The 18433-nt window shown below is 39.6% G+C and overlaps 1 protein-coding gene across 2 annotated transcripts in view; it reads left to right on the top strand.

Moving 5' to 3' along the window:
• The window catches only part of FAM49A (family with sequence similarity 49 member A), a 50673-nt gene extending 36003 nt beyond the window's left edge, over positions 1–14670 (top strand). Inside the window, exons 3-11 of one of the 2 annotated variants that reach the window (XM_006910243.3) lie at positions 1664–1785; positions 3060–3165; positions 4995–5131; positions 5593–5670; positions 5847–5963; positions 6058–6137; positions 7536–7662; positions 11862–11932; positions 13885–14670. In XM_006910243.3, coding sequence (XP_006910305.1) covers positions 1664–1785; positions 3060–3165; positions 4995–5131; positions 5593–5670; positions 5847–5963; positions 6058–6137; positions 7536–7662; positions 11862–11932; positions 13885–13948 — 902 coding nt within the window. In that variant the 3' untranslated portion in view covers positions 13949–14670. The remainder of the gene's footprint in view (positions 1–1663; positions 1786–3059; positions 3166–4994; positions 5132–5592; positions 5671–5846; positions 5964–6057; positions 6138–7535; positions 7663–11861; positions 11933–13884) is intronic. The other variant, XM_025045788.1, reaches the window with a different exon arrangement.
• Positions 14671–18433: the final 3763 nt, after the last annotated feature.

Here is an 18433-nt window from a genome sequence, read left to right as displayed (position 1 = left end):
GTTCCCCAGACTGGATGCTGTGCTCTGACCTCGCAGGTCTCTCTCCTCCAGGCCCAGCCTTGCTTTCAACAGCTGCCGAGCCTTTCTCATGTTCCTCGTGGATGCGTTCCCTTCGCCTTCCATCCGACCAACTCAAGTCCCATCCCTTACATTAAGTAGATTCCACTTCTCCCAGCCCGCACTCATTATTTTCTTCTTTCAACCCTGGTGTGTATTTATTTTAGTCCCTCCTCATTCCTTAGTTGAAATTTATCTCATTCCTAGAGCTATGATTTGCAAAATGTCTGGGTAATCTACAGGATCTACGTTGTTTGTTCTTGTCTTTCTAAAGAGAATCACACCCTTCATTTCCCAAGGGATGTTACTACCAATTCTTAGGTCTAAGAAGGACCTGGTAAGTAAAATGGTCTAAAAATCCCCGTGGGCATCACTTCTCAAAGGCCTCGCCTTGGATTAGTGTGGTGCCCGCAAATGATTACAGAAGCAAGAGCAGCCACATCCGGCCTTCCAGTCGGGGTACTCCAACGCTCTGCCTTCCAAAGGCCCAGTCAGCTTGGTCAGTGCCTCGCTTAGTTATCACCTATCATATGAATTCTGCCTTTATGTCCCCAGAATAACACTGCTCCCAGCGTTACTCAGAACTGAGATGTGAGCTGGGGAGTGTTAGACTAGGCATTACTCTATTCTGCCCCGTCGCTGGTGAGGTCTACAGAGAGAATTTAGTACCTTGAGACTTGGATTTTTGCAAATGGAATTTTAGGAGATGTGTCTATCTCTTTTCTTCATTACATTGCCTTTGTTTTACGTGGAGATTAATTTTCTTACTAGCTCAGACAAATCATCTATTTTATAAGTATTATGAAATAAATCAAACCCAATATTTACCATGCTCAACTTCCACCCGCCAGACCCCATGAAGTATTCTTGAGAAAAAGAACATAAATTGGTTACAGAAATGTAATCAAGTGGGAATTCACTGAGGAGCTAAGGGGATGCTTCTGTGACTGCTAGAATATATATTTTAATTTATGCAAGCTTAAATATGTCACCTGTTTTTGTGGGTGACATTCACAGTCAACGCCAAAGACCAACAGTACAGGTGTCTTTATAATGAATTCTCTGTACTTGTTGAGTTCACATTCAATGAAAAATCTCAGTGTTTTCTACATTGTACTCTAAAGGATAATTATCTAATCTTTTAAGCTTATTTTTTATATGGAAACATATAAGGAAGATGATATTTTCATCTATCCTCAGACTCACGGATTTTCAATCCTAATAGAAAATATTCAATAGCTTCTTCTATTAAAAGTGGATTCAAAAGGACAATGTTTATATCTTTGATCACCCAGCGTCTGTCCCACTTGGCACATTAGTAGATATGCAAAAAGTATATTCTACACAAATAAGTAAAGGAGCGCCTACAATGATTTCAACATGCTTGGTTTAATGTGAGCAGAAAGATTAATGACTGTTTTGAACTGAGTAGTGGGCAGAAGTTGTATTAGTTTTCCTTTCCCAGCAGCTTATTATGTTAAAGGGTAAATACCAAACCTGCAGGAATAAAACAGGATTGTCTAGCAAGTGGACTGAACGCTGATCCTTCTTCCCAGCTGTTTGTCAACACAAACTCTCTGTGCCTTTTGCTTTCCCTTCTGCTCAGATGCCCAGCCCACAGAAGGAGAGAGGGAAATATGGAACCAGATCAGTGCTGTCCTCCAGGATTCCGAGAGCATCCTCGCAGACCTGCAGGCTTACAAGGGCGCGGGCCCAGAGATCCGAGACGTATGCCAATGACTATGCCGAGCTGACAACACCCTTGGAGGGGACAGGAAACTCACACACACACACACAAACTGCGAGATTAAGTTACAGACCTAGTATTTCCTAGTGTAGGAAGGAGAACAAGGTGGGCCATGTGCCCTTATAGAAGTGTATGAATGGCCTCTTTTATTCTAGTACATTAATCTGAGCACACAGTGCTGTGGACTATATAAAATATTAGCATCCTCTTCCTAGCCATGCATGTGATATTGCAGGACTCACATTTAAACAATTATTTGTCAATCTATTACTTCATTTGAGGGAAATGTACATATAAAGTTTATGAACAGCAGTCAAAATATGAGTCATGAAGTCTGGGTTTACATGAACTTTCCAACATTTTGTAATAATTTTGACAGATTCCGCCAGCATCACAAACAGCAGTCATAAACTATCTCACTTTAAGTAGCTTGCAGATCTGTCATTTTGAACTGACTTATGCAATTAAAAAAATACATAAATACATGAAAAACAAAACAACAGCCAAAACAAAAAGGGAAATTGTCAGTATGGCTTTTGAGACTTCATAATGCCTTAAAGGCAAGAAACTTCACACTCCTTTTATTTAAAATAATTAGTTTTGTGGAGGTATCCACACACACACACGCACACACAAACACATATACACACGCACACACCCCTTACTGCCACTGCCATCATCCTTCTGGAAAAAAAAGAAAAAAATAAAACACCACTAACATCATAATTCTCAAGCTGCTGAAACCCAGACAAAACAGCATTTCTATGAAAAGTAACACCCTGTTAAAAGGTTGTTTTTCTACTTAAGGGGTCACCATTAATTTAGGTAATTTAGGTAACATCACAGACTGGCAGGGATGTAATATACATTATAGAGGAAGAAAAATATCTACAGAATCTACACTTCATAATGAGCAATAGCGCTACTTTAGAACAATAAGTGGTGATGGAGGAGGGTTGAATTGCTTCCAATTAGATGTGTATTTTTTTACATTAAGGATAAGAGAAACAAGTAGATTGACACGGATCTAATTATAGAGTCGTTTGCGTTATATGCAAGTGTTAAAACCTCCGTTCTGATTGAGCATCTTGGAGAACAGACCGATGAACTGGTGTCAATTTTAAAAGTTCACATTGGCAAAGTACATTAGAAATTTTATTTTTTAAAACCAAAATCCTTTCTCCATCTTAAGTCATTTTGATGTGGAGCTTACTGCTTCTTTTTGAAACGATTCTATGATTTGATTTTTTTATAGGCAATTCAAAATCCCAATGACATTCAGCTTCAAGAAAAAGCTTGGAATGCAGTGTGTCCTCTAGTAGTGAGGCTAAAGAGATTTTATGAATTTTCCATAAGGCTAGGTGAGTACGTGTCTATAGTTTTCCTGTCACACATGTGAAGTTCTGTTATGATGTTTGAAAAAGTAGCAGGAAGATCTCATTCTTAGAAAATGCCCCACAGTCATCTGCTGTGTCTTCTCAGAGCCCATGGACACCAACTTCTGGCATTTTCATGTCCTTCAATTCACCTCTATGTCTCTTCTCCTGAGTTGTAGGCATATGTAGAGTGTCTCTACTGGTGTATGTCCCTTTGGTCTTGTCTTGGCTTAGTCCAACTCTTAACAGTTTTATCCTACGTTTCTAGATGATAGAGAAGTTGGGAGATACAGCTTGTCTGCTAACCCAAGAAGAACTTAGTTAGCTGGAGCCACATGATAAATGGAATACAGTAAAATATAAGAAAAACAGACACAATATTCTGCCCTTCAGTTTTAGAGCAACAACAACAACAAAAGTACAGGATGGCTTTGCAGAAGCAGGAGTGAAGTCAAGTCTGCTTGACAGTAGGCACAACGTGACCACCAATGTGGCATAACCACACCCCCCAACAATAAAGCTCTCAGAGATTTCATTACTTAATAAATATATCTAGAACGAGGAAGGAAAGAGTCATGTCCTCCTCTACTTTTACTATAAATGAATGCTACATTTTAGGAGGAAAACAGAGACATTGAAGTACTTGGGGAGAATAATAGCCACGACGTTCAGAGAACCTGAAGCTAAAACCCAAAGAGAGTCGATGAATGAACTAAACCGGTGTTTCAGGAACAGAGACATACCGAAGACTCTCAGGTCAATGAGGGATCGACTTCTCTGTTTCCTCAAAGTCTACGTCTAGACCCAATGAGCTGAAACCCTGCAGAGCAACATTTCAGCTCAGCAGAAGAAATAAGATCCACCTGTCAGAGCAGGCCAAGGTAGAACTAGCTACCTCGAATGACAGTACATTCCCATAGATGGAAAAGGCTAGAAATGCCCTTGTAAAAATGCTTAAAAGACATTTAAAGACTGTAGAGCCAGGTGCTGGCAAACTTCTCTATAAAGAGCCAAGTAGTAAATATTTTAGGCTTTGGGCCATCCTGTCTTTATTAAAACTATTCAACACAGCCATTGTAGCAAAAAGTAGCCATAATCAGTATGTAAAGGGATGAATGTGGCTATATTTTAATAAAACTTTATTTGCAAAAATTGAGAGTGGGCCAGATTTGGCCTGTGGGTCATAGTTTGCCAAACTCTGCTATATAGGATTGGGTAAATGATTTAGTGCTGTTAGAAATATATTGGAGAAAAAACTGGAAGGCACAGTTAGAAATAGACAATTGGGAATAATGAGTCTGTTTCAAGGACAATGATGGAGGTAGGTGAGGCAGTGGGCTGATAGAAAAAATACTGCTGATTAGGTTAGAGCGTACACGCAGAGAAGAACTGGGCTGAGACCTGAAGTCTCCCCTCGTGAAGCAGGTTACCTAACCAATGCGTTCAGGGCCACGTCACCTCATCCTGGATCACGAATGGCTATCTCATGCACTTGATCCAAAAATGCGTATTTGTGGTTTTCTAACAGCGTTAGGAATTGGGACTACCAAACAGGTGAGGGGCCAGCTGAGCTTTGACAAACATTCACAAACCTGTGTGGCCATAGGGGCTCCTGCAGCGAGGGCAGCCTGCTCAGCATGCAGGCTCCTTCTCTTCCTCATCCACACACATCACATTTCACATGGCTACGGGGAAAGACGTGGAAAGACCCAAGAGAGTTATCTCTGAGGGCGTCATCTGGGGCTGCAAAATTGTGCTTTCTGAAGGATCTCTGTGGGCCACCTCAAATATGTATTTATCCCTTTGACTTTCAGAGAAAGCTCTTCAGAGTTTATTAGAATCTCTGACTTCTCCACCCTACACGCCCACCCAACACCTGGAGCGGGAGCAAGCCCTGGCGAAGGAGTTCGCGGAAATTCTACATTTTACTCTTCGATTTGATGAGCTGAAGGTTAGGCCACGTATGCTGTGACCATTAAGAAATTTGTACTGAGTCCCTACTTGTACAGGTCCTCTGCAATGCTGTGGGCTGGGGGGTAGAGAGATGAGTGAGGTGTGGCTTCTTCCCAAGAGGGACATATAACGTGGTGACAATTTGCACTCATGGTGGTAGAAGTGACTTAAGATAGTGATTTTACATAGAAGTTCCATATCTGCTTAATGCAATAAGGCAAAACCTTTTCAAGTGTTTGTTCTTCATTCAGAGCAAATATACTATTCCTATGATAAAAACAGGGCATATTGTTAAACGATAAAGCTCTGAGTACTTATTTTTAACCAGAAATTGTTTTGACAGCTTGTGTAACAAAGAAAAGTTTTGGTGTCTTTACAACATCTAGTGTTTGGGCTCCTAATGGATGTTCCCCATCTCATGCTGAGAGGTGACCTTCTTTCTTCCCTTCTGAATTTCAGATGAGGAACCCAGCGATTCAGAATGACTTCAGCTATTACAGAAGGACGATAAGTCGCAATCGCATCAACAACATGCATGTGAGTCCCTGGGTCTTCTGGGACTATGCACCCAAGCTCCATGTCCTTTGATTTCTGCATCAAGAAGGGAACAGGGAGGAGACAGAGAGTCCTTGTCTGTAATTAAGGTTCCAGAGGACATTGGGGATTTTGATCATCTGTTTATCAATCACATCTTCTCTTCTTTTTTTCATCAGCTAGACATTGAGAACGAAGTCAATAATGAGATGGCCAATCGAATGTCCCTCTTCTATGCAGAAGCCACACCAATGCTGAAAACCCTTAGCAATGCCACAATGCACTTTGTCTCTGAAGTAAGTGAAGTTCAGCAGCGAGGTGCTTTTTTTCTTAATTGTGCGTAAAAGCTGCCAGCAGCAGGGCTAATATCCATTTGTGTCTCCCATTTAGAACAAAACCCTGCCAATAGAGAACACCACAGACTGCCTCAGTACGATGACGAGTGTTTGTAAAGTCATGCTGGAAACGCCGTAAGTTACATCAGAGGTGTATTTGTGGTTGAGAGTTCACCTAGGCAGAACCTGTCGATATGATGATGATGATGACATCTGACCATTGGGTCAGCTCATTAGCATTTACACATACACTATCTGAATTAATTTCATAAAGAACTCTGGATGACAGGCATAGTTATCCTCATTTTAGAGCTGAAGAAGCTGAGGCCCAAACTGGTGAGCTGACTTCCTGCAGATTGCGTAGCTTGTTAGATGGCAGAGCCAAAACTCAAATGAAAGATGCTATAGAAATTATGTAAGAATCAATGGAGGATCAAGTGAAATGATTGGGCATTATTATAAATGTACTGGAGAAAAAATTTGAGAGAAGATTTAGGACCCAAAGTAGAAGTGGTAAGACTATTACAGGAGTGGTGATGAGTGCTCTCTCTCTCCTTTCTCTCACTCTCTCTCTCTCTCTCTCTTTCTCTCTCTCAGCACTGTCTTTTTATTTAAACTAGTTGCTAGATTTAAAAAATGGTTGAGGTTGTGGAGGATGAGGCAGCATGGTAATGAAGAAATCCACATTCAAAAGCCATAGTTCCACTTATGTCTGTGGCCCCTTCTGGGCCCATAGGCAAGTGGTCTTGGCTTCCTCACATGATGATGTTCCCATTATGCCATGAAGTTGCAGAGTGTTCGTGAGGCCCAAAGGCATCAAGAATGCCTGCCTTATAGAATTTGAGGTTCTGTTCAAGGGTAAGATGGCATTAATTTCAATGTTTCACTTAATACCAGTTAATATTTGTTCCATGACAAAAACAGTAATTGTCTTCCTTGTGAGTCCAATTCATAATGAAACAGATATTAAGAAAGTCTCTAGTATTGTCCTGAATTATCTGAATCATCAGAGACCCTATCAAAGTAAGTGAACAAAATTCAAACTTCACAAGTATTCTAAGCCCAATAAATGGTACATCATTTCTTTTAGGTATCTTTGCCAATTCAATTTAATCTGCAGCCTATATCTTAACAAAGGAAGTTACCCTGACTGGAGACATGATAGCTGCTCTGTGGAAATGAGCTTGCTTTTTCTCTGTAATGAAGCCATTATTCTCCATAATCTTGGACAGCCAGAGAGACCTGCTATAAAATATTCAAGATTGATGGGTGGGGGTGTGATGTACGTGATGAGCTGGCTTGCTGAAGGGCAGAAGAGAAGAGTATTTATTGCCCTCTAATTTACCTTATTTTCTCACTGAATTGCTGGTTGGATAGGTTCGAGGAGAATGATCATCATGGGTTTCTATAAGAGCATATTAACCTGGTTGTTGCAGGTCTGGGATTGTTCTCATGAGAGGATTGGTGGGGTCTAAAGAAATGACCGTGCTTGGGCCAGGAAATAACACCACCGCTCCCTCTGCTCTCTTCCAGGGAGTATAGGAGCAGGTTCACGAGCGAAGAAGCGCTGCTGTTCTGCATGAGGGTGATGGTGGGTGTCATCATCCTCTATGACCACGTCCACCCTGTGGGGGCTTTCTGCAAGACATCCAAGATCGATGTAAGCCTCATAAAATGTGCTTTCCAAGTACGAGTTCGTGAATGTTGCTTCCTTCTCCCTCTGTCATCCATCTCCCACTGAGAGCAATCTCTCCAAGATGCAAGTTCCATCATGGCAGCCTTCCTTATAGCAAGAAGTCCAGTCTTTTTTATGTGCTTACAATAAAGCACCCAACCTCAAAAATATAGCAGAAACTTAGAGGTGCCTATTCCCTCAGCCTGTAGAGGTCACTTAGCTGCACACTGGCCCTTCAGTTTCCCCAGTGGCCATATAAATATATCGTTATTATGTTCTATGAGTCTTAATGTGAAAAGCATTGGGAAGTACTGGATTTTAAGATACCATGATCAAATGCCAAATGACATTGCAGCTTCCTCTACAACCACCCTTACTAGCCATTTCACCTGATTCCTATGGCTTTTCTTATCGTTGGAACCCTGCCCAGAGTGTTCTTCCTCTTCTCTGATGGGCAGATTTCTTTAAGATGCTTTTTAAACGTCCCTTCATTCTGTTCCCTGCATGGATCAGGGCCTTCCTTCTCCTCTGGCCCCCAAAACACCTGCCGTATTGGATTTCCCATCTCCCTCAGAGAACCAGAGTTTGTTGAGAAGAGAAGACACCATTATCTATACACCTGATGTCTGATTTACTGCCTAGCAGTGTCCTTAGCACATAGAGCATGGGACTCAGTAGATGTTCCATAGAGTTTTTGCTAAATGAATGAGTATAACTGGCAAACAAATGATTTTTTGTGCAAGTGGTTTCTTGTTAATAAAGCATGCCTCCTCTGGCCCAGCACTTGCCTACAGCATCACTTAGTAGTATATTCCATGTATTAATTTAAAGTCTTCTGAGTACAGAATAGGACCTCTTTGTACTAACTTATCTGACATGGGTGAGTTTGGGCAACACACTCTTTTGCTCATTCATCTGTACAGAACAGCATAGCATCTTTGATGCTTTAGTCCAGTGCAGACAGAAAGTCTACATGCCCAAAGGGGCCATGAGTCTGCAGAATGTAAGAAAATTTATCAATAAAAAATGCAACCTGGGTTGCTCATTTTGAGGTTCTGGCTTCCTAGCACAGCTAGTTATGGTTCTTCATGGAGTCTTCATTATTTTTAATGTAGTTATTTCTGTTTACCAAGAAAATAAATATTTAGTATGAAAAAATTTGGAAAATATAAGGAATCAAAATACAGACCATTAAATTTATTTGTAGTAACCTCACCATAGACAAATCACACCGTCACTGTGTTATCATATATGTGTTCTTTCTGTTTACATACATGTTTGTGTACATGTGTGCACATACTTAACAAATTATCACCCTTCTATAAATGCTATTTTAAAAACACATTTAATTTATATAATAGTATATTATGGAATTTTGCATACCAATAAATAATTTTACTGTGTTCTTTATGAAACTTTAACACTTTTATACTATAGATTGAGTATAAATAACTCTTAACAACTCCATGAATATCATTTGAATATGGATTGATTTTATTACCTGGTACTCATAGTTCATTCTCATTTACCATAGCCATTGTTAACTTGTCACAGAGTCAATAATTAAAAATACACTAGGTACAATTATTTCTTGTAGTTGTAACCTTTAAAAAACTTGTCCTTGCTTATCATTTATTGAGTCTTTCTGTTGCAGTCATAAACATTATGTGTTAAATCTAGTAACCTTGCACCGTTTTAATGAAGTCTCTTTGCTCATGTAGGCCTCACTAAGAAAGATTTACTCATACTGAATTTTGCATGTACCTCTAAGAAAGTTTTGGGCTTACCAAACACAACATGTATTGGATAGGCCATTTTTTTTTTTTTTGATGACATAAAGCGTCTTCTTCCAGTCTGCTTCTAAGCCAGCAGTTACATGTACTGGGTTTATAAATCCTTAGGGTATCAGTAGCAACTGTGAAAAAAAAGAAATATTTATCTGTGAGACCCTGAAATAGGCACTGTTATATGCACTTACAAAGAACAGGCACTGGAGTGCAAAACAGATGTGCAGTAAGCTCTAAAATGTGAGAGAGACACTCATTCTGCTTAATGGTGGAGACAGAAAGTGATGATAGGCCATCACCATTTGATATAGACCTTGAAGAAGGGATAGGATTTTTACCAAATGAACAGAGAGAAGGAAAATTTCCAGGCAGAAGGAATCATCAGAACAAAATCACCGAGGCCCAGGGGAGTATGTGTCATTTGGAGAATAGATGCTATTTTGGGGTGCCAGGAAAGACAGTCTGGAGTGAGATGGCATTTTCAACTCATTTCCTTAGAATCATATGGATTGATCCAATAAGGAGTCACTCCATAACCCTGGTCCCCTCTACATTCAGAATTCCAGACCTCACTTCCTCCGGACGCCTGAAACATGGCCATTTTCAAATCAAGGGTTATCCTTTGCCCACAGAGCTGTTCCTCCTCCAGAGTTCTTGTCTCAGGTTTTTCACCTTCCTCCAACACAGTCTTAAAGCCAGAAACCTGGAATTGCCCCTCAGAACCTAGGAACTGTCTTATTCCTTCTTCTTCACCCCCATATCTTATCAAGTCACCATGTCCTATGGACTGGACCTCAGATTAATCCTCCATATCTCCCTGATTCTCCGTGATCACTGCTGCTGTCACACTCCACACCCTTGGGGACTCTCACTGGTCCTCCTGTCTCCATTCTTGCTTCCTCTGATCCATTTCCATATTAGTCACATTGCTAGATTATTTAACACCTGTCAAGGGTGTTTTCTACAGGTAAAGGCCCCCAACTCCCTACCATACAATTAAATCCACATTGAATCAGGCCCTCACTACATCCCTGACTGCATCTTATTCACATATAAGATTTTAATCAGCCTGAAATAGAACTAGAAATCCCCAAAGGGTACCCACGGCTCTCCCACCCCTTTTCAAATCTATGTTCGCATTGCTCCTTTGACATTTTTTACAAGAACAAATATCACACTATGATAATGAGCTATTTGTCTCTATTCTCCCACTAGACTATGAGCTCCATTGGGAGAGGAACCAAATTTCTGAGCTTGATCTCATCCTGCACCCATGACAGACATCTCTGATTGACCATGACATTCTTTTTCATGATGAGCCTATATATGACCCCCAAATGATTCTCAACCCTGTGCTTTGGCTGCCTCCATCAATCTATCAGAATTTATCAGGCTTTTAAGAAAAACTTTCAATATACCAGAAATATACCCTCAGGAAATATTTATAAGTGACCATTATAAAAGAAGCCCTTTAGTATACCCATATCTAATATAGTGCATGAGCATCTGAGTTTAAAATGAATGACTGTACTTTTTGCAGAGTCTTCCTTTACGTAATAATAATAATAATAATAATAATAATAATAGTAACCTAGGATGTGCATAATATATTGTGATCAATATAAATTTAGTTTTCATCATCTTCCCAAATTATGGATAAATTATAATCCAAGGGCACAAAAAGCTAAGAAACTTGCCAATGTTCATGAAGATACTAAACAAGCAAGGATTTATGAAACCCGACATTCTGCCTCCACTTGATTCACATTCCTAACCACTGTCCTGTACCAATCCTCTCCTGGTCTAGTGAGGAAGGCAAATTAATCTGAGCACTAAAATCTCTAAAGTTCCCTCATAAATGCCAGCATACGATTGGGAATACAAAGAAATGGTCATTTCTACCTGGTGAAGGTAATTCAGTCAGAAGAGGCTTCCTGGTATTTGTGGTCTTTAGCTGAGTCCTGAAAAGCTTATTTAGAGTTTGCCAGTCAAACAGCTGAAGGAAGAAAGACATCCTGGGCAGAGGGATGGCATAAAATGATTAGTTTTGTAATTTATTCAGTCAATCTCCACTGAGCACTGACTGGAGGAAAAGACCTGTACTTGGCTCTGGAGTATAAGATGAGAAAATCAAAGGCTCAAGTCTTTGTCCCTAAATGCCAGATATGGAAAATGTTTAATCACTGTATAATACAAAAACTGATACAGAACCTTCTAGAAGCACAGAGGAGCAACTCACTGGCCTGAGGGGTTAGGAAGGTCTATTGGTCATTTCTGTGCTTGATTTCTATAGGCAGAAATAATGTGATATTTTATGGACAGATGTTATAATAGACAGATATTATTTTGGACAGAATTACCAAGATATTAACAAAATGTTGTGCTCTCTCTTCCTAGATGAAAGGCTGCATAAAGGTTTTGAAGGAACAGGCCCCGGACAGTGTGGAGGGGCTGCTGAACGCCCTCAGGTGAGCCTCAGCCCCAGGGGCAGCGAATCCTTTAGATTCCTTGTAGATTTAGATGTTGTTTTAACAGAGATTGAGGAGCTGGAGCACCAGGCTCAACCTCTAGCATATTTTAACGCATTTATTCTTTCCAACAACATGTTGAGGTTAGCACCATTTTTATCAGCTCCTTTTTATAGATGGAAGAAACTGAGATTTAGAGAAGTCAAAGACCTTATAACTTCCAGCTACATGGCTTTGCGGTCATGGTTGGACTCGCCAGTAAAAGCAGCTTCCCAGGTCTCACTTCCCCCTTCACCATTGGCTCCCATACCTGGCTGCCCTTGAGAATTATGTCGGTAGTTTTTGAAAAACTGACATTCAGGGTCCAACCCAGACCAAATGAATTAGAATCTCTAGGTTGGGGGTTCAAGCATCCATTTTCTGTTTGTATGTTTTTCTGAGGCTCCTGGGTCTTCACATATGCAGCCGCCAATGCTGAGAACTCTGCTTCACACTGTCTAGATTCTCAAGTATGTCTCTCTTCCCAAGAATACATGTGTTTACTGCAGTTCTGGGAAGGGATTCCCATTTTTTAGCTGTGACACATATAGGAATTTGTTGAATCCTACATCCCGATACTGGATTGTAATCTGAAAGGTTTATGGTCTCTGCTGTCTTATTCATCTTTGATTTCCATCAGTTTCACTCAACGTCGTACGTGCAGTAAGTGTTCAATAAGTATAGTGGAATGGATCAATCACCTTCTACCTAGGTACAACACTTATGTCTTATACTCTACTCTCAGTCACATTCTCATTTAATCATCACAACTCAGAGATATAGGCTGATCTATGATCTCCATTTAATAAATGAAAAAACTGAGATGCACATGAAATGAATAAACTGGACACTGAGATTGATCCTGTTTTGTAGCACTTCTAGGTCATTCTTCAGGATAGATGTAGCATTAATGTAAGAGCCATCCAGATTCTGTGAGTTGACCAAGGTTTTCTCCAACGGCGCCCATGCCACACCAGTCTGATTTTTCGTACTCAGTAAGAAGACTAGCTCCTGAAGTTTTTGAACTCTCCAGCTTCATTCAATGAAGCAAGACATTGAGAGCAGGGCACTGTGGTATGCCGTGGGTCCCCTCTGAGTGCTGGCATTTGTGTCTCCTGTGGGCACTGTGAGAAAGTGAGAGCACACAGGCTTTGGAGATAGCCAGACCTGTGTCCAAGTCAGAAATCGCAAATTTTTCACAAATCATGCATTGCCATATTATGATCTAGAATGGGTCATTTAACCTCTCTGAATCTCAGTTTTGTCATCTGTAAAATGGAGGCAAATAACCTCTTCTGTAAAGAGTTAGTGTGAATGAAATAACACTTACATGAAGAGCCTAGGACACAGTCAGCATTGTTTTACACGTTAATTCTACTTTCCTTCCTTTTCATAAACTATTTCTACACCAAGTTAATGAGGGGATGCAGACTGCATCCCTTTCTTTGGTTCATTCACCCGCATTTGTGCCCCCTTGTGGTGGCAATGAGGATAAGTGTTGCCCAGAAAGTAGAAAACCATAAATGTTTAAATGATAACATTGCTTATGCAAACCCATATTTTTAAATTCATGACTTAGCAGGGGTAGCCTAGATGGCCAAGATTCTGCACTCAATCATATGACGTCTACTACTCTAGAAAATGAGACTGCTTATAATTCCTCTGTGTAATTGTTTGATTATTTGATCTACTTGTTTAATGACCATAATACAAAATTCCTTTGGAAGGAAGTGTCAGATATTCAATCTGCCTGAAAACACACTGGGCACTGAAATGTGGCTCACTGTCTGAAGAACCAAGTCCAAGTATGATTTATACATATCTGCTGTGTCTCCCAAAAGCGATGCACCACTACTGAAGCTTTCACAGAGCACTATTTACACACTGAACTCCATCATTTTCTCTCCATCCAGGTTCACTACAAAGCACTTGAATGATGAATCGACTTCCAAACAAATTCGAGCAATGCTTCAGTAAAACTCTGCTTAAAGAAGAGGATCTATGTACTGACCTCAGAAGATGTATATGTTTACATAATTTAATACAGATTGATGTTAATACTTGTGTATTTACATAACCGTTTCCTTCTTGTCATTGAAATATATGGACCTTACTTTGTATCTTGACTGACTCAACCCAGCAGAGCATCAATTGACTTGAGAGCCTTACCTTTGATGTCTAAAACAAAATCCCCTTCTCCAAAGGCAAAATTTTGAGACCGAATTTTGCTACTGGAGTCCTTTAACTACACCTGTAACAATCAGAAAATGCTAATAGTTTGTGGTCATGTTTCACTTCTAGGTGTGTAGTCTCTCTGGGAAGTATGGTTATAGAAACACAAACTGTTTGATTTGACGTGTCGGCTCAGCTACAAGAAACATAACTGTTATTCTGACAGAGGGAGAGAGGAATCCAAGAAAAGAAAGATGCATGTGGAGACTCCAACCCAAGTATTTTGAATTCAGCACGCCCCCTCTCTTTCCTCAGACTGCAAACATGTGCAATCTTTCTGTTTGCACGTATTTTATTCATCAGCATATTCTCTTTCGTTATGAATTTATAGCCCTCAAAAGTTTCTTTTCAGATTTTCAAGAGAAAAACCACCTGTGTTTGAATCAGTTAGTGAGAGAGAAGCAAGAATAGATAGGTGTGCTGTCACAGGTGGGCTAATGAAGTTGTCTTGGAAGTAGGGGACATGTTGAGAAGAAGAGCAACAGGACAGTCATCTGTTTGCTTCACCCCTCTGTCCACAGGGACAGGGAATGGAGCTCTGGCTTTGAAATTGTGGATACGTTTGCCGATATTACAGTTGTTTGCAGAGTGCTGGGCACACAGCCCCTCCTAATAGGAGCCTTGTTCTCTGTGGATCATTCATGTGACAACAGAGGTCTTCATTAATTACTGGAAAATTGGGGTAATTTGGAGGGGGAAAACATCTACATTTTCTAGTTACCTGGTATTTGAAAGGCAGCTCCTCTCTGACTCCACTGTGCAAAGCGTACAGCCTATTTGGAGTTTCCGAGTTTAGTCCCAGCCCTCTTAATTCACAGCATGATCTTGGGAAATTCTCTTAAGCTCTCTGTGTCTCACCTCTCTCATGGACAATGAAAACAGACCATCTCCAAGAGCCCTATAAGGCTATGAGTCATTAAAATGACCGACTCCTACGTTCTTCCTTAGTAAGTAGAGTCCTGTAAGCATCACCCACTTTATCTTGATGATTAACAATATGACAAAGCCTAGAGTCATGCTGTCTGCAGATGAGAGCTCAGAATGGAATCTTGGAAATCTAATCTGCGATGGAAAAACGAGACAGAGGATGAAGTCAAATAGGATCACCCCCACCCATCCCAGTGTAGGACTAGAACCCAGGATGCCTCACTCCGGACTCCATGCTCCTTCTTTTTCACCATGTGGACTATGCATGCATGCTATGGGATGAGACTGGGTACTTCAAAATCAATCCTCAGTCTGATCTATATAATTACTTAGCTATTTCTGTTAGACGGGAAGATTACCCAATGAATGGTAATTCCAAAGTTGGGTCTGAGTATATCAGAACTTGGAGTCATTCACAATGTCCAAGAAATGAACTGTCACACCAGTGCTTTTTAGACTTTAGTGGCTGGCTGGCCTTCCCTTGAGTCCTCTAAGAAAAGGGGAGACACATTTGTTTTGTTTTATCTTTAGCCAAGAAATCCAGTCAGGTGGCAGAAGAGAGTCTCTGGTGTCTATATCTAAATGTCAGTCAGCAGAGAGAGGAAAGACTCTTTGCCTTCAAGCTTTTCAAGCTGAACCAGAACAGCTGCTTGGATGGTGGTTATCTCATCAAAACTGAAATGCAGTAGATGGCCTTCAAACCTTTTCAAACCTAGAGATTCTAAAATCCCAGAGGAAGTCAGAAAATCGTAACACTGGGTGAACAAATTCATTAAATATTCAGCTTAAGAGATGTTCTATTTGGAAACCATAAATTATCCTTGGGCAACAACTGTCAAGATTAGAAATATAGAGGCCCTGAATGTTTTTCATCATTGGGTCCATTTTCCTCCTCTATCAAGTGAGGAGATTTATCAGTCTTAGAGAGAGGAATGAACTTGTAGAGTAAATAGTTGAGCACGTTTATAATTTTTAATTAGACTTTCTATCAAAAGGGACCAAACATAGTGGAGGGGCTGCTGGCCTGCCCCGATTTAGCCAGGCCATCTTGTCTCAAAGCCAAAATTCACCAGTACATGGCTTTTCAAAAGCCCAGGGTCTGAACTGTTGCTTCTGATTATTGGGAGGACAGGTTAACTGAATGTCTGTGATCACTAACAGGCGATGGACCTTGGGTCCACTCCAGAGCTATTGTGGGAGACATATTCTTTTAATAGGCTGTCCTCCAGGCATCAAGAGTCCTTGAACAATCATGTCTTTTGTGCTGCATGCACATGTGTCCAAGACCCACAGGTGGTTTAGGGGAAAGCACTAGTTACTGAATCCATGTCAATGTTAACTATATTTCATATTTGATGTCTCTTAGTTTTCAAATAAAGTGTCTTCCACTACTCAAATATTTATTTGGGGGCAAGCAACAAGGTGAAAATTACATTTCTCAGATGCACTGCTCTTTTGGCATTATAACTTTGTTCTGAAAACCCTTTCATGTGCCACAAGGAATTAGGAGTAAAAAAACAAGTGGCAATAGATGTTTGAATCGTGGTGACCCATTTGGGCTGGGATATTAAATAACAACAAGAAATGAAGTCTTGGATACTATCTTTTAACTATTAGTTAATATTATGCTTCATCAGCGTTTGCTCCTAGTGATCACCATTATATCAAAATGTTAATGGTAAATTGAAGTTTTTGATATTACATTTAAGTAAAAATAATTGCATACTTCCTTGGAAGAAAAACGAAGGCTACTTAAAATTTGGATCCAATTATCCAGTAGAATTCAGAGACTTCTCATTTAATCTTGTATCTTAGACAGCTGTGAGTTTTTCTAGATGTTAATAATAAATATTGGAATTTTATCTTAAACAAACACTTTGGAGCCCAATTTCCCCACACATCTATCAAGGCTATTGCATACACAAAGCTGTTTTAAAGTTGTCATATGTTGTTTGCTAAAGTCATTGTAATTTTTTTTTTTTTTTTTGCTCGCTTTGCCTCTTTTTGTACAGAAGTTTTGGGTGTGAAATGAAAATTAAAGTTTGGTACATATATTTAAAAATACACTTCTATTTTATATGATTTTCAAGGTCAAGTGGGTGATAAGCGCATAATCATAGATATATGGTAAACATAGATACTTGCTAAGCATCTGTTCTGGGGAACAGGAAATCACACCATCTGCCCTTGACCTCTTTATGTCTCACTTTCTTTATATACAACATGAAATACACAAAATGTACTACTCTTTGTATTAGCTATATTTTACTTATTTCAGTAAAGACTCTTTATTAGAAAAAAAGCCATAAAATAAACAGAAACATGATTAATATTTAGAGGTGCATAAGACCTACTTGTTCAAGGAGACTAAGAAATCCTAATAAATGCTCTTTCAATAATTCTTTTAAGTACAGTAGTGCTTTATAGACTTGGCAAAATCAGCAAATAACCTATTCCATATAAGTACATTTTCCAGGCAACTTTAAAAGCAATTTTCTTAACTATTGAACATTGAAATTGTTTTAGAACATTAATTTTAGTTCCTGCAACTTTTAAGCTAATCACCTGAGACTTAATTGTATGCTCTCAATGGATCCAAGTCCCCAAGAGTACTTTCATGGTACCCTAAACAAAAGATAAAGAGAAATGAACAGGAATGGAAAATTGTCTGTAAATTGACATATGGACAAATTGTAACTGGAGAAATGCTGGAAGGAGAGAGAATGAAAGAGAGAGAGGTGTGCTAATTAAAAGCTCTGAGAGTCAAAAGACAGGGAAAACATGAGAAGTATATGTATGATTGTCAAGAGGACGTAGCTAGTGAAGTATTGAATATCCTTCATACCAGCGAAAAAGTTGATTATTAATCAGAGTTTTCTTGGAAGAAAGAGAATGAGTAGTTCAACTGGCCACATTCGTGAATATTTGTGAATATTCATGAATATTCACGTGGTGAATAATTGCAATTTATACTCACATCCAATTTCATGCTCTACAGGTAGAATTCTTAGGTGTTTATCGTTTGAAAAGTCTGTAGTATATTTATTCATCACGAAGTGACTGATTAAATAATACTCTGTAATATTAATTAATTTATTTAAACTATTCATATTCATTGAGTAGGTTAGTCTACCCCATGCCAAAATCCTGATCTCTATTAGTAGAGAACACCTGCTGATCACACCTACATGATACCTCTTACATAGTAAATAATGAGACATCTTGGCCATTCTGTCTGCTTCAGCTCAAAAGTCAAACTCCAACAAAGGGAGCTTTTCTCCCCTGGTTACATCATGTTCCTGA

The sequence above is a fragment of the Pteropus alecto genome, unplaced genomic scaffold (genome assembly GCF_000325575.1).
Source record: "Pteropus alecto unplaced genomic scaffold, ASM32557v1 scaffold61, whole genome shotgun sequence".
NCBI classification, from domain to species: Eukaryota; Metazoa; Chordata; class Mammalia; order Chiroptera; family Pteropodidae; genus Pteropus; species Pteropus alecto.
The sequence above is the reverse complement of the archived record's forward strand: the minus strand, read 5'-3'. Positions and strand labels throughout refer to the sequence as shown.